Source organism: Embiotoca jacksoni, unplaced genomic scaffold (assembly GCF_022577435.1).
Source record: "Embiotoca jacksoni isolate LCO1_2020_lvr unplaced genomic scaffold, fEmbJac1.0.p SCAF_19, whole genome shotgun sequence".
Classification (NCBI taxonomy): domain Eukaryota; kingdom Metazoa; phylum Chordata; class Actinopteri; family Embiotocidae; genus Embiotoca; species Embiotoca jacksoni.
In genome coordinates this window covers 5,429,029-5,452,231 of record NW_027185329.1, presented here as the reverse complement: position 1 = coordinate 5,452,231, position 23,203 = coordinate 5,429,029, and the positions used below count along the sequence as shown (strand labels likewise).

Sequence of the window (23,203 nt, the reverse complement as noted above, 5' to 3'; positions counted from 1 at the left end):
AGTGGGTGAGCTTCATCCTCTTCCAGCAAAGGGAGCAATAAATCGAAGAGCTGCTGCAACACTGACAGCAGGCTTACCCACATAATGTATATCCTAACTGTCTGCGACACAGCATGCAAATCGATAGCCTCAGTACACAAAAGACACACATGCAGGGGCTAGATCACAGGTTTTTTTGATGAGTAAACACAATCTATATCGAATATACTGGAAAAAGTGAGATCAGGAAGAGTTCAGGAAACATCCTTGACTGAAAACAATAAAAGGAAAAGGGGCTAAGACAGTTAGTTATTATTTCAGCAGATCTTTAAATCTATTAGGTAGCCAAGTAGACTTTTTAAACTGGCAGCTTTAAAATAAAACCTATTTCGAGGAACTAATCTTCAAACGGTAAAATTCTTCAACTCCAGGCTACAACAGGATTATAGTTTCTGTAGCTACTAATAGTAATTACAAAGTAATAAAAGACCAAAGACAGCCAAACACGCTTCTCTCTACGAACATAAAAAAATTCCCCAATGGCTACACGAAGTAATCAAGAGCCCTGACGAGCAAATCCGACACAAAACACATACATTAAAAAAGGATGAACAGAGTTAATTCACGCTGAACACTAATCATTAAAAGCCCCGTAAAATTCAATTTCCTGGAGTCCGAACGTCTCTGGTTTAGCAATTCCACAAGAAGAGTGAAGTTTCTTTGCTGAGCACTTTCCACATTACACAGAACTACATTTGTATTTTTGTGTTGGAGTCCTGAAAAAAATAAGGACAGAAAGAAGGAAACATTATCATTAGAGTTGTGGAACTGACAAGAACAATTTTGGAAACACATAACTGTGAAAAAAAAATACACGTGATAATGTTCTATTAATAACTGCAGAGTGATACGTTTCCACAAATGTCTGGAACACAAACGTGGAGCTGATGGTCCAATGCTTTTGAAGGGTAACCGCAGCACCACACATGCGAAAGATCTGACATCAAGACTGGTATTGAAAAAGCAAAATCTTGACTAAAGAGCCTTTTCATAATCAGCCCAAGACTGCAATGAATGAACTAAAAGTATGGAGTGTTTCTGCATCAGCTGACAGAACAATTCTGACAAACATCTGCCAGAGGCCTGTGCTGTATGGGTCGTTATCGTTCTGTCCCTGAAGGAGCGCAGGAGCTGTTGTGGAGCCACCCTGCTCTCAGTTATTGTTGAGTAAACACACAAAGCTCAGCCAAGAGCAGCATGTCAGTCAGCCAGGGGCCAAGTGGAGGAGCCACTCAGCGGCCAGAGTGAACTGCCGAGACAGAGAGGGAAAGAAGACAGTGTGTGTGTGTGTGTGTGTGTGTGTGTGTGTGTGTGTGTGTGTGTGTGTGTGTGTGTGTGCGTGTGTGTGTGTGTGTGTGCGTGTGCGTGTGCGTGTGGGAGAGAGAATACAGCCAAGAGAGTGAGAAGGAGGGCAAAAAAAGAAGAGCGTGCGACAGAGCCAGCGTTTGTCTCGGTGTGTGTTTGCCAGCCAGATAAGAGGAGTGCCAAGGAGTGTTAATGTCATGCCGACGGTGGTGGGGTGACGGAGAGGTTGACTATTTTCTGATCTTCGGCAAGAAGAAAGTAGGTCTATGTGTGCACCACTGAAAACATTCGGGGATGCACAATATTTCCGAAAAACAAAGATCATTTGTAGCCACAAACTTGATTCCCACTTATGACCTTTTCACTTTTCCAAGTTGCGTAGCTGTTTAGAAAGCAGCAGGAGATGGAACTATACACGGGTGGATCAATAAGTTCTGAGCCTGCTGCTGTTGCGCATGAACGATAAACAGCACCGTGACGTGCACAGAGCAGGAAGAGGGTTTAACCCTAATGAGTAAGTGTTACCAATTTTGTCACTTGATCATCAGTTCGTGAGTTTTCTGAGCACTGGTCTGTGCGCACAGTGATTTCTCCATGGTGGATTAACTAATAATGAAAATGATCTTCAATTGCAGTCCGACACTTAATAATTTTGTGAAAAGGATGAATATGTTTCTGTGTCTATATGGACACAAATTGAACAGTGGCATGTCTTTTAGTCATAAAGCTGATAAAGTGAAAATCTCTTTTTTTGGAAAATAAATATTTATATTTTCAGCAGAGAAGCCCGTAAAGTTTGGGGTATTTAATACCTTGGAGGAAGTGTGGTGTCGCACAAAGACCTAATTGTGGGTGAACGGAGATCTGCCCGTCTGCCTGCAGTGGGAGTTTCTGAAGTCTTTAATGCTCCGCAAACAGGGTTTAAAAAGATTTACTCTGACACATATAGGGGAGCTTAAGAAGCCGTGTTTCATCCTGCCCCCTATTAAATGAAATGTAGCATGATCCCCACATATTAAGCCAAAGCAACGTTAGCTGTGGAAGACACAGTAATTTGATAAAACTCCAATGAAGAGTGTTCTCAATGAAATTTAGGGCTCTTTAAGCCACTACTATTCCCTACTGTCCTCAACATGAAACCGTGCCAAGTCCATATGGGAAATTGATATGCTGTATGTGTGGCTTATTCCATTAGACTCATTAAAGTGTCACTTTGTCATCAGAACACTCTCGCACTTACAGCTTGCCTTACAACTGCAGCAAAGGACTCATTGTATTGTGTGTGTAAAGTACAGCAGAGGACTTTTTTTTACGTGGCAGGCGTAATTTGTCTTCCAGGCAGCAGTCGAAAGACATCAACACAGAAAGTATTGAATGAAAGCTATAGAAAGCTATTTTAGTTTGGAGCTGGACATATATAGTCCAGGTCCATCGATGGAAAGGGCAAATATCATTTTGTACTTATTAATTTACCCTGTACACTTTAGCTGCACCTTATTTCCCCACTCCGTCCAGACTTTGTTAAAGTCACTGGAGTGCCACACTGTCATTGACACAATGGTTTCTCAACTAAAACCCCCCCCAAACCAATGTTTTTTTGTTCCTTTTCTTAATCCAGCGCTGCATTTCCCTGAACCCTGCCGAGGTTTTTCTCTCTCTAACAGGCTGACCTCCTGTGCAGACACTAAGTTGCAGGAAAAAGGTTTTCACGCTTGGCTACAGTTTGTAGTGGCAGAAACTTTATCAAATGTCTCCAACGAGGATCTGAGCAAACTGTGCCTTTGATTAAAAGCTGCCTCTCCAAGGAACTCTGACCGCTAAGAAACAAGCGCGCTCCAGAGTCTGATTTGTGGTAATAAGAGCCTTCTTCTGCCAATATTACGTAAATGCAGGAAATTTACACATCTTACCATTCACAGAAAAGTTTAGCCTCACTTGGCAGAGAGAAGATCTACAAGAAAGGAAAACTTAAATCTGGCTCTCTTTACAAAATTCCTCTTTCAACCAAGCATTGACGACATATCAGGACAATCCTCCAGCAGCTCAATCACACAACATAAGGAAACCTCTTCTGAATCCTCTAATTTGTGAATCCTGTATTAATCAATGAGGCAATCCTGTTTAGGAAACAGCAACCACAATAGGAGAGGGATGAGAAAAAAAATCAGGGGAAAAAAAAAAAAAAAAATCACTCTAATTGTTATTTGATATGTTGATACTTTTTTTTTTTTTTTTTTTTATCACTAAGAGGAAATTACCTGCTGGCTGTACATCAGTTAAACAATTAGCACACAATATTCTTCAAACAGTTTGCCCTGTGGCAACAGTGAGACACGCCGAGCCTCGGTGAAAACACATGTCCTCAATAATGAGTGGGAAGCAGGTAATTGCCCAGTGCACGACGTCGTTTACACACCAGTGTTTTAAATCAGTGACATAAAACAGAGTTGGAGCATGTATGATTTATGGCTATGTGCTGATTGAATTAACATCTCTGATTTTCCTCCCATTTCACACTCTCAAAATGGAGTCAGATTTTTTTTTTTGTTTGTTTGTTTGTAAATCAAGCTTCTCGTCTCAGAAAAACACCATACATCTGTTTCACAGATTCTACATTCTTCTGTGTCTGCCAAAAGCGTTTAGGGATGCACAGCACTTGATGCCTGAGTAAGTGTAGTGTGCACTGTGCAGAGGGGGAATTGAGTTAAAAACACAGTGGAGTCGTCTATATGAAAGAGATGTAACACTCAGACCGTGACGGAGCCTGATACCTCTCAGAGCATCTGGATAAAAAGTTGATGATCTGAATATAGCTATAAATAAAGGCGATATTGTAGCAGTGTGGCAATGATGAGCAAACTAAAAAAAATCCCCAGAGGGAGGAGCTGATTTGCACAGATTTAACAAGGATGTAAAAAGGAAATGCTAAATTTTGATATCTTGTTCACGTCTTGTAAAAATAAGATGCTCGAAGACATATAAGCGTACAGACAGATGTCTCGGTAGCAGAGAGAACAGTACAAACTCCTACAGACTCAGCCTGTAGTACCAAGTGGGGTTTTTCCAGGGGTGAAATGCCTTTATTGTCAACAGTGTCCTGATGAAAACTGAGCTGAGGCAGTTCCTCCCAGCATGATTTATAGCCTTCCTGAGTGTTATTAAAAGGCTAAATGCAACTCTAAACAGACTTCCAATAGCCGTTGCCCTGCAGAGGACCTTTTATGTTCAGGGGTGAAAATCCCACGTTCCGAAACATTTACACAGTTTACATAAATGGAAAACATTGTCCCCATTTTATTTTTATGAACGTGTCAGATGTTATTACCTAGCTAGAGTGCAGTAGCTGATAGATGGGATGAAAGTGACCATTTTGAAAAATTGCTGCAGCTGTGTGATGTTTAAATACTGGAAAAAGCACAACTTTTGATTGTTCTCTATTTCAGCTCAAATCATAATTCCATGCTGAAAAAAACTGGAATCCCTCATCACGGTAACTGATTAAGAAGAAACCCAGTTGGCTCAGCAAGATTCATGTTGGGAATAAAATTCAAAGACGTTTCAAACTTTATGAGGGTTTTAAAATGTTTTCAACTGTACACAAATGGAAAAGGCTACCAGAGGAGGACAGATGTGAAGTAAAGTATAAAACCTTATGATCTGTTCAGCATAAGTCCAACCATCCTTACAATCAAGATTGATAGAGATGCCTAAACTGAAGGAAAAAGGGAAGGGCTGACAAAAGTCAAAAAAACGTAGGTTACTTGCAGTATTGAAATGTATCTATCTATCCATTTATTTATGCATGCATACATCTATCCATTTATCTGCTCACTTACTTTCATGTACAAAAAGCACTTCATTAGGTTAAATAAGTTTTTGAGAGTGCATCCAGTTGCCTAAAAGACATCAGCCACGTATGTTTATATTGTTGATTTACACATCATTTGTCATGTCCGCCATGTAAACGACATTCCTTTCCTGTGGCCAGGGGAAACCCTGATTGTTCCTGGAAATGCTTGCATTTGAAGAACAGTGTCAGACCTGCGACCTCCGACCTCTGGCTCTAAGCTGGCAGACTGACCAGTAAAACCAGACTGCAGCAAATAAAGACAAACAACAATGCTTTTTGGTGTCTTCTTTGTCACGTTTTCTCAATTGCTTCCAAAATACAACCTTATTACAGCCACTGGCCACTGATCACAGGGTGTTAAAATCCTGTCCACATTTGATTACAGTTGAAGCACGCTGTTGTTCCTCTCTGACTATTCCCCTCACACTGAGCCAGAGAAGAGATAAGACGCCGAGTGTTATCATCTGCAAACATATCCTGGAACTGATTCATAGGCAGTGACTAAGCAGTCGAGTTTGACACAAAAAAAAAAAGCACCTTAATGGGTACATTTTCTTGTCCATGACAATTAATTTAACAGTGAAGCTATGTTTCTTTGGACATACAGTGAAAGTCAGAAAGTCATTACACACAGTGGTTTCAGATAATCTCTGGTAAACAGAGACTGAAGCCCTTCATTCAGTAGTTTTATAGGTTCCACCAGTGAGAGAGAGTACAAAGCAAATCAGTTTTTCCTCATGAATATCAGTATTAGCGTATCAAGTGTAATTTTCAAGATTTGACCTCTAAACTGAACTGCTAATATATATGTTTTAAATGCAGCCATTTCCACTTGTCTGTTCCCAGATATGAAGCAGCAGCAGAGGCAGGGTTTTGGTTCCCCTCCACTCCATATTTAACCATTAAACTCCATTTGAAGAAGTCATAGCGAACTCATCCAGTTAAGTAATGTGGATTAACATTCCACCCTGCCTCAGAGCAAGAAGGAGAGGCCCGGAGATGCAGAAGAGATGGGAAAAGAGGGGCGACGGCAAAAAAAAAAGAAAAAAGAAAGAAGCATTACGCTCAATGCAGCATATATTGCGCACCTTCACTGTAAATAACAGCGAAACGCATTTAAGGAGGACAGAGAATCCAAACAAACTATGAAAAACCTTCCGGAGATAATTCATCACTGCCCATCTGGATGGGGAGGATTGTTTTATACTCGCTATACACTCAAAGGACAGAACCAAAAAATGAAAATGCCTTCCATAAACAATTCAAGTTGAATTCAAACTGAGTTCAATCATACTTAAATGAGTCATCCAAAAGCCAGCAACATATACTATCAGGCCATCTTTTCTTTGAAATGTTAATACCACACATGCAGCTCATTGATGGAAATAAGAGTATAATTATGGAATGTGCAAAAGATAAACTCTTCAGTTTTTACCACAGTGCAGACAAATAAACTGAGGAGTATTTGTTTAGAAAAAAATTCAATTAATTGTTGCAGTGTCTCCTACAGACCAGAGGCTGGACTACTTTTCCAGAAGTTATCCACATAGTAAAACTGCAAACCAAACCTAAACCTTAAATGCAACAGTGTTTGTCTTTCAAATTAGCCTCCCCCCACCCCCTTTTTTTTTTTTTTTTTTTTTACATCCCTTATCTTTAAATTGATCTAAATTTTTTAGGGGAGTGTGGTTCAATTGCTATCCAGCTGACTAGTTAAGAGCTCCCCTATTGTCTGCCAATGGAGTCAAGTCTTTCCCCGTGTGGAGTCTTCTGAATGACAATAGAACGTTAATCTAGAAACCAAAGAGCATATTTGCATGTGAGGGGAGACTGAATGATGGCAAACAGCTCTGCTTTAAGATGGATGGGCCGACAGCTTGGGATCATTAATGAAATTATTTCAGGAGCGAAAACAAATAGAGGCGTCTTAAAAAATATACTACACAATATAAACATGGTGATGGATGAGTGAAACTGTGATTAAAATGCAATTTAAGTCAGTTCTGCGCACGTTGGGGACATGCTGGATGTCCAAACTGATTTCTCGTCAAGGTAGACAGAGTACAGAGCTGAATACGCATGTGGGGATGAACTGTGAGTGAGTAAAGCCTCAACAAAAGCAAGGGGAACGACAGGAATGATTTCCCAGCGAAGGAAAATGTCTCGAGACTCACCAGACGCGCTCAGGTCCTGGACACTTTGGAGCAGCAGGGCGATCCACAGAGCGCAGGCTGGACATCTCCAGAGACGCTGGCTCGCCGCTGCCCGAGTTGGATACATTCCTCCGGCTCTGCGTTAAACCTTTGCCCGCTTTTCACATCCACTGCACACAATACTTAATTTCGAGTCCCTCCAAAAAAAAAAAATGAACCACTCAAAATACAGTGTCTTGATAAAAATGTGCACTATTTTCCTCCGCTCTTTCAAAGCGCACCAAAACTCTCGATACAAAAAAAAAGGCTTGACGAAATTTGTCTCCTGGCTTCTGTCTCTTTCCTCCTCGCCTGAGCCCAGCTCACTTTGCTCCCTCTGTCTCTTTCTCCAACTGAGCGCAATCCTTCCAGCAAACTTCAGTGCAAAACTTGTGCCCACAGGAGCCACATGGCTCTGATTAGCCAAGTGTCGCCACCGTGTGTTCACTACAGGAACTATTACAGGACAGGGAGAGGCTTCCCAATTTGTGTGCCAAATCTTCTATCTTTGGTTTTTCAATTTGTGAAATTGTTTTTTAAATGTGGGAAATGTATTTTGTCTAATTAAGGTGGACACAAGAGCCTTTTGGGGCCACGAGTAAAATTCCAAAAGCTCCACTGCAGCTAATGAATGAATCTCGTGGGGAGATTTTGTCAACTTCTGCTGGTCAAAGGTCAACAATTAATTTTCCACCTTAACCTTTAAGCAAACATCGACTGGAGGTTCTGAAAGAGCTCAGAAAAACATTATGGAAATATCTGTGTTTAGGTAACTGTATGCTTTTCTTTTCTATATCAATGATGGCTGCATTCCGTCTGTTGGAGGTCCTGTGTTTGTGTATGCAGGTTCACTGTCTTACACGGCTTACAGGGACACCTAATGGAACTGAGCCATCATTCATACACCTGTGGTTTCCAAACCATGTCAAGTCAAAATGTTTGCTGTAACAAAGTACAACTGCACAGCAACAACTTACAAATCATGACAATTAAATGGGATTTTTAGGGAAAGAGTGTAAATGTAGAAACAAGCATAGAAAAAATAAACAAACCAATTATTTTCCACAATAAGATAAGTCTTTGTTACATGGCCCCTCCTGCAGTTATCAACTTTGCAATATCCCGTTAAATTTGTTAGATGGGATTTGTGGATGCTCTTGACAATGAACCAAAACCAGGGAGTATATTTTTAAATAAACAATGACCAAAAATGAACAAGGTAACGCAATGAAAGCTCCTCGGTCTCCAGCAGGCGGCGGGGCACCAAGCAGCCATTTTGTTCAGGCTGTTTCTGGTAGGCGTGATTTACAAGGTCCAGTGTTTACAAGAAGGAAAATATTCCGTAAAGGGAAGAAAAAAAAACATTAAAATACACCAATAATAAATTGAAGGAGTGTGAATAGTGAATTCAGCCTGGCCCTCTGCATGCACTTTATTGAGCTCATAATATTTCTGAGAATATTCCTATTTACACTCAAGATGTTCTGCAATAACTCCCCATTAAAATGTACTTTAAAATTTTCATAAATTTGAACATCACTGTACATTTGATGCTACTTGTGATGAAAATATGCATGTTTTCACACACTTCATTTGACTAAAATAAAAATCTGAGTTATGTGATTTAAACTGTTTGAATTGATCTCTCTGGATTGTTCAATAGTGATCCATCTGGTTTTGTATAGTATACCTTTTTATATTAACTAGATTAATTACCTGCATATCCAAATGTTATACTCATTTGTTTTGCGTCCATGCATTACATGTTACAGAGATAGATGAAAGGAGGAAAGAGGAAGTCGAAAGAGAAAATACAATGGTCTCTTGTGCCTGTATGTTAAACAGCAACACACACTGTAACACAATTATGAACTCCAGAGATTTACAGTATAGTTACCCCACCTCGCTTCTCCTCTGTAACTCCACACCTTGTTTCATTTTACTCGACTCACTTCTGGATTTTGACACGTACTTTATCTTTTGCGTGTGTGTCTGCGCACAGAGACCACTTTGAAAGACTAATACCGGCATTTTTGTGGGGGCAGGAGAAGAATGGTAGCAATTTTACATCTCCGGTTCTCCCATATTGTGACCTACCTCTGCTCATTAGAGGGAAACATCATCCTCTCTGAAGTATGGTTTGATTTAACTGTTGCAGACAAAAGGAACAGCATGCATGAATAATGCTTTTGACTGGATTACTTACTATTGAAGAAGGTGAAATGGGTTGCTGCTAAGTGTCAGGACTTCACCTCTGATGTCCCTGCTCTTCGTCCAGGCCCAGGAGTCCATCTGGACATGGTCCATGGCTACCTGTTGGTGTCCCCTTCCCCGTGTTTCCTCCATATCATCCCTGGAGAGATGCTTCTAACTAGAGGCTTGAAATAACAGTCTAAATTTCCTGTGAACCTTCAGACAGCATGAGGGTGGGTACATTGTGTTAAGTGGTCTTTCATGTTGAATTCCAGTAATGCTGCAGACTGTACATCAACACATCTTTTCAGGGTCCCCGGTCCTGCTTCATTTGAGTGGCTGAGGAAATTAAGAATATGGTGATTATTACAGTTGAGGGATACAAAGCAGCCAACTGCAATAGCTGCCAAAAGCTCTGATCAAAACCAGCGCTGCGGTCAATTCAACATGTAAATAGAGACTGTGATCCATTTTCTAATGATGCGTAGCGTTCAGTCTCACTTTAACACATTGGACATAACAATTCCTTCATGCCAGAGGTATGGATTATGAAATAGTGGAATATCTAAGAACATAACTCTTCTTGATTTCATTTAATTGTGTTTAATATATGTACACTCTCAGCTGAAACTTCTTAAAGCTGCAATGTGCAAGTTCAAGGACTTCAAGTGGTTTGAGTGCCGACTCCTGTTGTATCTGAGCTTCTTGGGGGACCGCAGACAGAAAGAGGCAGACCCAAAAGTGTGTGTGTTCGCATGTGCATGATTTCACATAACATTTCAATTAACACAACAAAGGACTTTTGTGCTCCGGCGATATCACACAGAGAGCAAATTCAAACAAAGTAACTCGAAATAACTGTCAAACCAGAAGAAATTGGGCATGACTGATTGCAGTGTGGAGAAACGTGTGAGGTGATGTGCATCACATGTAAGCTATGTTTCCATGTGAGGGACCCCTTTACATTTTCAGTTGAAGCAGACAGATGAGTTTAACCTAAGCTGTGTTTAGGTGGTTTTCTCTGTAATAAGGAGCCTCAGAGGAGTGGAAGGGGATTCAGTGGGGGAAGACCTCACCGCCGGGCCGATCGAGTGCTGAGATTATTTCTGACATTGGCCTATTTTTTTTCTCCTTGATGTCCATCGACTTCATTTTGCCTAAAGTAGGATACGATTATTAAAATTGCAACCATGCATGGTGAAAGTCATCTAACTTTCATGTTGGCGTGGATTAGGGTTCTAAAGGTCTCTTTGAAGAGCAGATCCCTGGAGCTTTCTGCCGTGGCCACAGCACATGGACAGGGAAGCTCTTTGTTACAAAGTTGGCAATGATGTCTTAGTCAATAAAAGTGAATGAGAGGATGAGGCTGATGGTATAGCCTTTTCAAAAAATCTTCTACATCTTCTCAGTATTTTCTGCTTCTTCCAAACTTTCTCTCTTTCCCTGCATATCCTCATGACACTAATAATTTGTGCTTATTATATGATTTTCTTTGCATCCCCTTGAAAATGTGTTAGCACTTTGCGCATTCTTCAATCAGCAGATAACTCAGGACAGTTTCCGTCACAGTTTAGACGGCCTTAAACGGCTGACAGATAGCATTTGCCTCATTGAATCGCTTGTATCTCCAAACCCCCATCTCTGTCAAAACCAGAATGACTTTGGAACAGATTGCAGTCAGTGCTAATATATAACAAATGCAGGACTGCCAGATACTTTTCCAGATCACTCTCCTTGCATTAAAGAAAAGGAAATCTTCACTAAGAATAAAACACTATAAAACACCCAATTCTCTGCAATTTATCTCAAAAACCTCTCAGAAACTCAAGATAATATATAAATGTATGCTCTAGTGCCAACATACTGTCCTGTTCTTCTCTGCAGGCTCTTAAATTATGTGAGGTTTTAGTCAGCAAATCAATAATGACTTGCAGTTGAATGCATGCAGCACACAATTCATTAGGGGGTTTACATTTTCCCTGTTTTGTTTGTTTTTAGTGCAGCTCATTGGGGGTGGGGGTAAATGGAGCTACGAGAAAGCAGCTATTTTGAGGATAAATCAGGCTAAAAGAGTAAAAGCACACATTAGCAGTAGACTTTCCATTTTAACATGTTTATTTACGTTACAGTTTTAAGCTTCAATATATACTTCATTTAAAATTCTAGAAAAAGGTGCAGGAGATCTCTCCATCAAACACACACTCCACAGGACAATGAGCCATATAAGTGAGCTGTCTCCTGAAGTATTTGTCCGCTTATTGACTGAGAGCCAAAGTAAGAATTGGAGACGATACTGGACACAATCCAGTCTCCTTTTCACACCACTGGGTTCAACCGTGTGGACAGAAACGTTCCAACTCATCTCGTCCCGAACAGTTTTTATGGCCTCACACATCATCCTGTGCACTTCGGCTCCAGACCTGGAAAATTTAGAGATGGTGATGACTCATGTGCTGCCTCTACTTCTATTAATCCTGGGTTTTTTGGGATTGCCTGAGACTTTGTTAACCTCACACACTCTGTCAAAGCTTGTTCAGATCTAACGGGCAAGAGGTGATATCATGCTTTAACAAGGCTGACCAGTTTGGATTCCTGACTTTCTTGTTTTTGGCACAACATCATTCAGGTTTACAATTAACACACTAAAGTTCCTTAATAGTAATACAAATGGACGTTTTTCAGGGAAAAAACAAAGAAGTGGAATCTTAAATTTCAAGGATACATATTCTCAACTTTTAAATGGACATGATGGATTACAAGAAATTACAGGCAAGTATAAAGTACATCCATGTACGTTCAAGTATGTTCATGGTAAAGCGTTTTCATTACAAAAGCCTAGTTACTGTTAGGAAGGGGGTGCTTGTTATCAATCATTTTTTAATTATCAATAAGAAAAAAAATCCTGTACTGTGTAGGAATAATTTTGCTTAATGTTTGTTGACTCAGTTACTCGCCTAGTCCTGTGCTATTTCTTGCAGGTATTCCTGGCACTGGAGCTGCTTGTGTTTATTGCGTCTCTCTATGCTGTTCTTCTCTCTCTGCGCTCTCACCTCACCCAAACTGGCAGAGGAAGATGGCCGCCCAGGTCTGAGCTTGTTTAAAATAAATAAAACTTGAGTTTAACTGAATTTGTTTTCTATTAACAAGTAATGGTGAGAGATTGCAGTTTTGAATCTAGCAATTACTAATTACTAAATTAGTCAGAATTTTCCACTTGTCATTACTCTAAAGAGCTTGCTGCAATAGTGGGGTCTCTTGTTGATGGTTTCAGACTGAAAATCTTCGTCCAGTACTACTGCCTTTCCAGTGGGAATATTATCTGAGATAACTATTGCTCAGCTGAATAACTGGACATACAGCATATCATCAAATGAGTCCTTGGTATTTTGGAAACCTGGCTTTGGATCTCATGGACGAAAAGTGATGGTATCTAAAGTTATTTAATGATGATATTAAGTGGGAATTTAATAATTAGTTTTGTAAAGGACAGACTGGGATAAGTCAGGTGTTATGAAAGCTTCCCTTTTCTTAACTGTAATACTTAATTACTTATGCCTGAGTAGAGGAAACGTCTCCCACAGGGAAAACCACAAGAACCAGAGGAGTAAAACCTCATTGCTTTCCTTGCTCCTTGTTTGAGGACTTTGAGAATGATGTCTTTGTCCACCACGTTGCCCTCTTCCTGCAGGAGAGCAATGAACAGGACGCTCTAAAAACACACGGCTCGGTGCCAGCTCCAGAGAAAGCCAGTTGGACATCTAATAGCTGTGGACCAGGCCAGCTTAATGTAAGCCTTATTGTGATTACCTGATGTAATGACAGCCAATCCAAATGCAGCCTGTAAGCCATTACGAGCCAAACAAGAGGAACACATTATGCGTTGCACTACGTTAGCCTGACAGGGCCTGAACAATGTAGGGTGAAAAAGTTTCCACCCTCTTACTGACTCTTAAGGGAATAGAGAGGAACTGTTTATAGCAGTTATACATCCCACGTGACACAGATTTTACCTTTGAAGACTAGCAGTCGGCCTTAAAAGCCCCATCAGCAATCTTAATGTAAACACAGAAAAAAAGATTGTAAACATTAATTTAGATCTCGCTCTTTATAGTCAGAAATGCCTCGTAAAACGTGTCTGTTAGAGCTTGTGTCAATAAAATCACAGGAAATGTAAATTAGCAGTAATAGTCAGCTGTAACATAATGTCATCATACATCAAACTCTGAAGATACGCGACAGAAAATACAGCTTGATTGGTCAATTAGTTCCAGCTCAGGAACTTAAACTGTTTGCCATGTATTTTGGAGGTAGATTAAAGAAAACAGGTAGATTGAGCTGATTGTGTTGCTTTAGAATGAGTGATACAGACATACATGACAGAAATTGACGTAAAATGTGTAATCTGTGGTTTGCGGCCAATTTTCCATTTCGTGTTCAGCTCCCTGTGCTGTGCATCGGTGCACCTGATTTTCTCCCCTCAGTCCAATTACCTAAATTGTAGTCAATTTACATCCAAACATCCGAGTTGTGAAAAGTTGACACCAATCCAATACCTGCAAATAGTTCAAGCTGTTTCATTCACTCATTCCCCTTGTGAAAAACTACATACAAAAAAAAAAACTTGCTTCGGCTCATCTGTTTGTCTTTAGATATAGCCTGTGGGATCCCCCGACCTTCTGACACTTATAACTATCCTATAGCTCCTATCGTTAATCAGGATTACAGCGACTATCTCATTACACAAAGAGACTTGCGAGGGAGGGAGAGAATCCATCAGTTTATACTTCTCTGCTCGCCTGAGGAATGTCTTTTGAGAGGCACTGACTTTTTTTTCTTCGGAGCACTTAATTCTCCTGAAAGCTTGTCCTACGACTTGGCTCGCTCACTGCCGGACAGGATCTCTCGAGAATAATTTCCCAACTGAATAAAAGGCTATCATTAATACCACCCCACACAGTCTTGTTTCAGGTTTCTCTGGTAAATGCTCAAGTTTTTTTTAATCCTGGTCTGGTCAGGCGATCACAGCTGCTCTGAACAGCAGCTGTTTTTTTTTTTAATTAACGTTATCGATAAATATTCCTGATTGTGTGACATTCATCTGCCCGGAAATTAAGAGTTTTTATTGTGTAACCAGAAATAAAAAAATAAAAAAGGGGAAATGATTTAAAACATGACCACAGTTCTTTTATGTAAGGTTCTTTTTTATTAGCAGTGAATGTGTTAGCTGTCACGATTTTATCTGTGGTTCAGGTTGAGAGGCTATTTCGGTGGTTTTGGAGGACATAAAGAGGGGGAAGGCACCAGGTCCGTCATGGGAGAAGTGGGGGGAGGGGGCCCCAAATGGCTGATTTAAATTTAGTTTGGTATTATCTCTATTTCATGATATCGTTCAAGTTAGAGATAGAGATAGAGAGAGAGAGAGAGAGAGAGCGCAGAGGTATCCTGTTGCTGAGCGTGAGTGGAGGCAGAGTGGCGGAGGAATCATGTGATCACAGTCGGGCCGGTGCGTCCAGTCCTCTCCTGGAGCTGAGAGACCTTCAGGGCGATGTCAACCAGGGGAGCCAGCATCACCTGGACGAGAAGATAACCCAAAGAGCAGAGAACATGAGGTCATGTACACACATATACACATCCTTCAATACATGCAGCCCTACTCCAGGAGTTCAGGTGTTTTCCTTAAAATAAGTATTCAAAAGTTAAAGCTTAGCATAAAGCATAGGGGAGACGACTAGCCTGGTGGTAGCAACTCTAAAAAAAAAAAACAACAACTCATTAACTAGGATATTAGATCTCATTTGTTTAATCAGTATAAGTATTTTTCATAATTTTACTTATGGACAATGCCAGCCAAGTTTCACCCTTCTTTCAGAGTTTAAGCTAAGTCATGCTAAACATTTCTTAGCGTTAACTTCATGTGTAAATCACTGAAAGGAAAGCAACATTTCCTAAAATCTCAAAAATATTCCTTTGAAGTGATGCTGACATAAATCAACTATTTTAAATCTTAACAAATTACAGAATTTGTTCACTCACACAACTAGACTCAAGGTGTCTCTGTAACATTAACAGTATTGACTCAAGGTGTCTCTGTAACATTAACATTACTGATTAAAGGTGTCTCTGTAACATTAACATTACTGATTAAAGGTGTCTCTGTAACATTAACATGACTGACACTGAAGTTGATTAAGACCCAATGCAAGACTTGAAGGTGGCCTTCTGTGCAGAATACCTTTTATTATCAGCTAATCATAAAATAATCTGTGAAACATCAGCTTTTGTGGTCTTTCCAGAGATCTGCCAGAATAAAATTACCTTCTGAAACCTGTCTACAAGAATATAAACAACACAATGGTCATGATTGGCATAACGCAATGTGATTGACAACAAATGAACAGAAAAAAATGATTCACAAAACTTGGTATGAACTACAATAACTGTTTTCACAAAAAATAACTCGCAGATCCAGAAAGGAAAAACACATAAAAACTAAATGTGAAAATGTTAAGATTTCTGTCGTGTGTTCTCATAGATCTGCAAAATAGTTTTGGTGAAGTGCTTTCTTTTCTACTCTAAATCTGCTCAAATCAAGCGGTAACCCTCTGGGTGTGTAAATCAAACGGACCCAAAGTCAGCCAACTGAACCATTAACCCAGTGGCCATTTATCTGTCAGGTTAAGATTCTGAAGTAGTATGTTTCTGCTTATCTCTTCATTGATGGTGTCGGAGCACCGGAGAGGATAAAGGGCTGGAGTAGAACCTTTATTCACATTTTTCTTTCTTGTCTTGCTCTCTTGTTCTACATCACCTCCCTGTCCACACCCGTCAAAACGACTTTATGAAGTGTCTCGTTGGAACTCGCGCTCTTTATTTTTTCCCTCATGAGAAGTCTCTCTCTCTTCATTCTGGCCCTGATAAGCTGCCATAACTCAAGACTTGGCCAAACATCTCCATCATCTCCCATGTTGAATAAAATCTCTGGAACTCGTTTTTTTGTTTTTTTTGTTGAGAGCTCCACCCAATGCAAGCTGGCCTTCCGGCACTTTACAGATGATTCCAGCCAGCCTGAGGGGGATGTGAGGCCCATTACAGCAAACATGTGCCTGCGGTAACCTATAGGCCGATGATAGAGTAACAAACGATATTAACATCATTATTTTTTCTTTTCTGATTTTTTTTTCACCCATAAGAATATTCACAAGAAAAGAAAAATCTTTTGTTCTGGTGCTCGTTCCACGAATGTTTATATTCCTATCTGATGACATCATTGTCTAATATTCTTGCTGGATCTCCCCAGCTGGAGTTACTCCACATTGTCCTGACCTGTGGGTCCTGGTAAATTTTCTGGGGATCCTTCTCATAGCTGTCTATGTAGAGCCTGACGGTTGCTCCCGCACTGCCTGTACCGCTGAGACGGAAAATGATCCTGGAACCATCAGAGAAGATGATCCGGAGGCCCTGAGACAGCGAGAGACACAGAGAGACACAGAGAGACAGAGGATGATGATCAATGAAAATATACACACGTGGCGGAATAATGTATGAGGTGCAATTACTCACACTGTTGCATGCAGTTTGGATATGACTCCATAGATATTTAACTGAATTTTTGAATGACATCATTCCTATTAATATATCATTTTAAAACATGGTGGGATCACTTCCAAATATCAATGTTTGACTGTAATGACGGAGCTCTAGTAGGACTTGAAGCGAATTGGACAGATGTGACATGTGAGTGTGAGCACGTGGGGATCCCGAGCCCGTCTTAAACATCAATACTGAGGGGTAATCAAGGCATTTTTTTTTTACTCAGCTATACTCAACCCCGCTCCTTTGTTTTATGTCAGCTACCGCAGGGGTGTCATCCACTGAGACGACAATTTGTAGCACGATTCAGAAGAGTTTTCTGACAACTTTTAGTTTTTCTTGACTTTACTATCAGATTGGGATTCGGTATCAGCAAATTCGACATATTAAATGACTGGAATCGGGAGCAAAGACACTTCAATCAGGATATCCACAGAGCACAACACTGTTACGGGACATGATCTAAATAACAGACGGTGTCTGATGATGGATGGAAAACGGAGAGAACACAAGTTTTAATCATCTCTGTTATGCAGCCTCCCTACCTGGTTTTTGGACACACTTCCATCCACAGGATCTGTGTAGGCGAAGTTGTCAGCAACAGCCACCTCATAAGTCTTATCGCCCGATGACAACTTCTTTCCTACAAAGGATGGGTCGAACATTGCCGTCTCCAGGTCCTTAATCATCTTGTTGGCAGCGTCTGAGTCAACCTCCTCATAGTCGTACCTGGATGTAAAGATGCACATGAGATAGCTGGTGATTTGTGGTCATACGATAATTGCTTTAACTTTGATTTTAAGCTAGCTATTTGAATTGATTCTCATGTTCTGCAGTTCTCTTATTTGCCACTGGAAGGTGCCAAAGTACCATTGAGCATCCTACATTCCTGCATAGTCCCAGGAACTTTTCTTAAATCTGTTTCAACAAGTCCTTGGGACCAACAATTATTAAAAGAAATATTTCCACCTCTTTTGGCACTCAAGCTTACATTTCATAAACTGTTCTACGGGCATCATTCCTGACCTGGTGAAGAAGTTCCTGCCAAACTTCTGCCAGTGATCCTTCATGATCTCCTCCACGCTCTGTTTCCTGGTGGCTAAGATTGACAACCACGCCAGCACCGCCCACAAACCGTCCTTCTCACGGATATGGTCTGAGCCTGGTGGGCAGCAGAGAGAGGAGAAGGGATGTCATCAAGTAGGTAAGTGAGGGGCGCTGCCTTCTCTTACTGGAGTCCGAGCCACATCAATCTGACGACTCTCTCTCACCAGTGCCGAAGCTCTCCTCTCCGCACAGTGAGAGTTTCCCAGCGTCCATCAGATTCCCAAAGAACTTCCAGCCAGTCGGAGTCTCGTACAGCTGCATCTGCAGAGCTTTAGCCACACTGGAACAGATTGGCACACATAATAAACCACATGAGAATAAGCAGATCTGTCACTGGTGGGTGTTTCAGCACTTTTTCAATTTACTGAAGGAAAACTTCAAATAAGCCGTTAAGTCGAGTGTTGTTTTCTTTTTTTTTTACTTGTCAAGGGCTCCACTGGTGGGCATACTGCGGGCCAGTCCTTTGACACCGGTCTTCTGGAAGTAAGGGATACTGGTAATGTTGGCAGCGATGACAGCCACAGAGTCTGATGGGTTCACAAAGAAGCTGTGTTTACCCAGCACCATGTTGCGGTCCTGAGGAGGAGTTAAAAAAAAAAAAGAAAAGAAAAAAAAAGAAGAAAGGTGGCACAGAGATATCAGGTTCAACAATCACAAATAACTGACGTGACTTACGAATACGTTTTCTGAGCTGGTAAATATTTGTTCAGTAGTGGCAGAAGGTAACTTCAGTTTTAGTCCTTCTTAAGAAGTTACTGAATCCCATCATATGCTGAAGATTTCAAAATTCAAAACAAAAACCTTCATCTGAAAGTATTTCTTAAATAGCTATATGAATTTTGAAGGTAACAGAAGGATGACAAATTGAGTAAGTATGCCTTAATGATTTCTTTTTTTTTTTTTTTCAATCACATTGGCAGCACTGTTATATTTTATCTGTTCTTTTCATGAAAAATGAGATAAGTGTCTGGGGGATAGCTACAGGGACTGCTAACTGAAAACATTCACTGTCTTCATTAAATGTTGTGCCAAAGTCAAAATGAGTTCAGTTCGGTCTCACCCTGGGACCCAGGCCCATTATTTTGATTACTAACTCTGGTTTATTAAGGAAAAAAACTCAAAATTAAAATCATAATACACCAGAGTTTATTACATTCATTTTATGTGAGCTGACATCATAGATTCAAATCCAGTTCACCAACTTCACAACTCTGCTCTCACCTCTCTCCAACACGCTGTCTGATTTCATAGCTGTAAAATCATTTTCTCAGAAAAAAAAAAAAAGAAAAAAGCTACACCACTTACACCATCACCGTCGAAGGCGGCTCCGAAGTCATACTCTCCGCCTTTCATGGTGTTGACCAGTTCGGCGGCGTAGGTCAGGTTGGGGTCAGGGTGGTGGCCACCGAAGTCCTCCTGGGGGACACAGTTGACGGCTGAGTTGGCAGGAGATCCCAGCTCTTCACACACTATCTTCTTCACATACGGGCCGACCACTAGAGGGAGGGAGTGTGTCATTAAAAGGTGCCATCATATCACAGTCAGGGACATTTGAGGAATAAAGCACTCAACTCCTTTACACTGTTATGCGCAAAAAATGTGATCTTTTCTTATTATATGCTTCTCCTGTTGTAATTTTTTTCAGACTAATTGAAGAACCCAGTTTCCCCTATCTGCAGTTTAGGTCCAAATCCCCTCTTTGCTATTTTTTTTCCCCCCAGTCACAAAGGTCTAAAGTTGTGAAAACCTGTTCCATACCTCCGTGCATAGCATCCAGTCGGACGTTAATGTGGCTGGCTCCAGAGAGAAGCTCCTTCAGCGCAGCGAAGTCAAAGATTCCCCTCAGCATCTCAGCGTAGGCCTCAACCGAGTCCACGATCTCCACTGAGACAAATCAAGAGGACACAGAGCACAATTAACAGATAGATGTTAGGTACCAAATTCACAAAAATAATATCATTTTATGAATTTCATAAGTCACCAACTGGATTATTTTAATAGTTCAAATGACCAGATCATGTTTGAAAAGAGCAGAGAATAAATATTTTTTTAAAAAAGAAAAAAAAAAAGAATTTGTTATTCAATTTCAGGTTTCTGGTATTCATTTATTGAAGTGGAATAAACTGTTTATCTTTAAGTTGAAGGCAGGACTCTGCTCTCCATGCTGATGTACCTGTGAAGGGCTTGAAAGTGTCCACTTCAAAGGTCTGCTTTCCGATCTTGGACAGATCCACTTTGAGCTCTGGGCAGATGTGATACTCCTGCAGGCTTTTGCTGATCTCGAATATTTTGTTTGTGATGGCCTCCGGAGCAGGGCCTGAGGACAAAGTAAAAGGATGTTAAATGTACAGTGCAAAATATGAAGTGGTGGCCAAAAATGAAGTGGCCAAAAAAATGTAACTGAAAAGGACATTTTTCTCCATTGCTTGGACTGAAACATAGCGATCTGTGGGTCTGTGAACTCCTCTCACCTCCACTGGAAATGTTATACTTGATGCCAAAATCTCCATTGGGGCCTCCTGGGTTGTGGCTGGCTGTGAGGATGATACCACCCACTGCCTTTATCTTGCGGATCACACAGGAGACTGCTGGGGTGGACATGATGCCATTCTGACCGATCACCAGGCGATTAATCTGCAGGCAGGGACACAAAGCACATGCACGGATCGATGCACACATGAATAAACTCACAGACACAAGGGGGGGAGAGTCTACAATGGTCTAATCTAGTCTTTCAAAAAAAAAAAAAAAAAAAAAAAAAAAATTGAGGTCGGAATATGACCGATAAATGTATGTGGACTGCAAAGTTTGATTGATTTAAGCGCACCAGTGAACAACGCAAATCAGAGTGCAAGCTGAGATTCAGATATTGACACAATATCATGGTTACCTTAATTGAATTTCTTTGTTATGATGTTACCAAGAGAAAACAACAATTATTTCAATACTTTATTTTTTTTTTTTTTTACTTTTCTGAAGTGCTTCATTGTTGCAGAAGGTGTTAAATAAAAATAGTGTGTATCTTGACTCCTGTTTTAGTTCTGAAACCATGCCACTATCTCAGTATAGGAGCTCTGTCTACTCAAGCAGGGAGTGGTTTGCTTCGTGTAAACATGTGAACAGCAGCGCCTCTGTCTCTGCAACTTAGTGCGTGAAGCCATTTCCCCACAACCTAATTTCCCAACACCCAAAAAAAAATTGCAAAAAGCAGCCCAGATCAGGCATCGTTGTACAACGTGAACCTACTGGTTTCACGGACGAACCTCGCATTTAAAAAGATGCTTCTTTGCAATAGCCACAACAGAGACAGGGCAGCTGCCTCCAGAGAGAGAGAGAGAGAGAAGGTCACAGATTATAAACGGAAACCATCATATCCCGTCCAAACATGGTGACCGAGGCTACCCTGTGCATGCATTTGACCGTGTTACCAATGAAACGAGAGCACGGATGATTAAAGGGCTGAAATTAAGAATATAACGTAAATGTATTGGATGTATTGTATTGTATGCACTTGAACGTGCAGTTCCCATCTGTGCAGCCGACATATGCAGGGCAACGTGACCAGCTACACGTCACGCCCCCTGCTCGCCTGCAAATCCTTTCAGGCAGCGTTGAAGGCAGCCAGTGGTGGCCTCCCATCACAGCTCCTTATGAAACAACACAACGTAAAAGGCCATCATGCCTCCGTTAACAACCTCCAAAATTTGCTCATTTTGTAGAATTGTAAAAGACTAAAGCTGCGATTGTTTGTGAAATCCACAGTAATAATAATAATAATAATAATAATAATAATAATAATAATAATAATAATAATTTTAAAAAAAAACCCAGTGGGTTCAGTCTTCTACACTAAAGCCCAGACGTCCTGCCAGTATGTAAATGTCAAAGGTAGGCGTTTTATACAAGTGGCCTCCTTCGTGCACTTTACCCAAAAGATCACTGCGGTCAAGCGGGCCACCGGACACGGGAGCTGACGACACCTGCTGTCAGGGGGTTCACTGACTGCTCCGGACCCGACGAGAGGCGTCAAGGAGTTCCCCGTAAAACAGCATTTTTGATGAAATTCAGGACGAGTGTTTACCACACTCGTAAAGGCAGAAATGTAGAAACCGCGCAGGGGACGAGGGAAGCTTGCAGGAGCACGCAGGTTTAGTTAGCTCACGATAACGTTCATTTTAAAAAAAAAATAGGTATTTTGAATGACGTTTGGACCCCCAGCAGAACTTTCACAGGAAAGCGATGACGTCGGCCACGTCGCAGGATCTATTATTACATTTGCCAGCTAACAACGTTATAAATTGACAGTTGGGACAGTTAGCACGAAGCTACCCAAACTGTTAAAAAAAAATAAAATAAAATAAAATAAAAAAAGGTGAACGGTATGTCCTTCTGCTACTGACCCCGTTGGCAGCTGCGATCTGAACGATCAGCTGAATCGCGTCTTTCATGAAAAACCTGCCATCTCCCCCGACCACCAGGGTGGCTGCCTGGCGCTCGGCAGGCTCGACGACGGAGATGGTGCTCTGGATGAAGTTTTCCGCATAGTGCTGGTTCTGCTGGAACACCGTCACCCTCTTCCTCAGGCCGCTCGTCCCGGGCTTCTGGTCCGTGTACGGCTTGGTCTTCACTGTCGTAATTTTCCCCATTTTCGATCCCCCCCCCCTAGTGAGCGAACCTATGTCACCCCCGCAGTCTCGTCCGAGAAGGAGACGACTCACTTGCAGAGCCAGAGCAGCCACACACACGCTCTCACCCCGGACAACTCCCTCCTTCCTCCCTCCCCTCTCTATCTCTCACCCCCGCCCTCTCGGTTTAAAGGGCAAGTAGGGACCACGGAGGATTTCCTCAAATTTAACAACAGAGGTAGATCGTTTTAATTTCCGTCAAATATTCTTCTGTTTTTGGATATTGGCGAAATCTAAACAAT

The 23,203-nt window shown here is 41.1% G+C and overlaps 2 protein-coding genes across 2 annotated transcripts in view; both read right to left on the bottom strand.

Moving 5' to 3' along the window:
* The window catches only part of ror1 (receptor tyrosine kinase-like orphan receptor 1), a 121,481-nt gene extending 113,757 nt beyond the window's left edge, over positions 1–7,724 (bottom strand). The window contains exon 1 of the mRNA XM_069153167.1: positions 7,369–7,724. Coding sequence (XP_069009268.1) covers positions 7,369–7,474 — 106 coding nt within the window. The 5' untranslated portion in view covers positions 7,475–7,724. The remainder of the gene's footprint in view (positions 1–7,368) is intronic.
* A 7,035-nt stretch (positions 7,725–14,759) lies between these two features.
* pgm1 (phosphoglucomutase 1) lies at positions 14,760–22,998 on the bottom strand. The gene is made up of 11 exons (XM_069153164.1): positions 22,677–22,998; positions 20,748–20,910; positions 20,450–20,593; positions 20,035–20,160; positions 19,582–19,772; positions 18,698–18,852; positions 18,441–18,556; positions 18,196–18,331; positions 17,715–17,898; positions 16,903–17,037; positions 14,760–15,150 (listed from the first exon to the last, which is right to left on the bottom strand). The coding sequence occupies exons 1-11, from the start codon at positions 22,920–22,922 to the stop codon at positions 15,061–15,063; spliced, it is 1,686 nt and encodes a 561-aa protein (XP_069009265.1). The 5' UTR covers positions 22,923–22,998; the 3' UTR covers positions 14,760–15,060.
* Between the last annotated feature and the right edge of the window lie 205 nt (positions 22,999–23,203).

What these genes read in the sequence shown, in the direction of transcription:
- pgm1 (XM_069153164.1), bottom strand. Translation starts at nt 22,922, where the DNA reads ATGGGGAAAATTACGACAGTGAAGACCAAGCCGTACACGGACCAGAAG. An exon ending in CCGCCTTCGACGGTGATGGT is followed by an intron (nt 18,853 to 19,581) that starts GTAAGTGGTGTA and finishes ACTCCTCCTCAG; the next exon opens with GACCGCAACATGGTGCTGGG. An exon ending in AGAGGAGAGCTTCGGCACTG is followed by an intron (nt 18,332 to 18,440) that starts GTGAGAGAGAGT and finishes GCTGCCCACCAG; the next exon opens with GCTCAGACCATATCCGTGAG.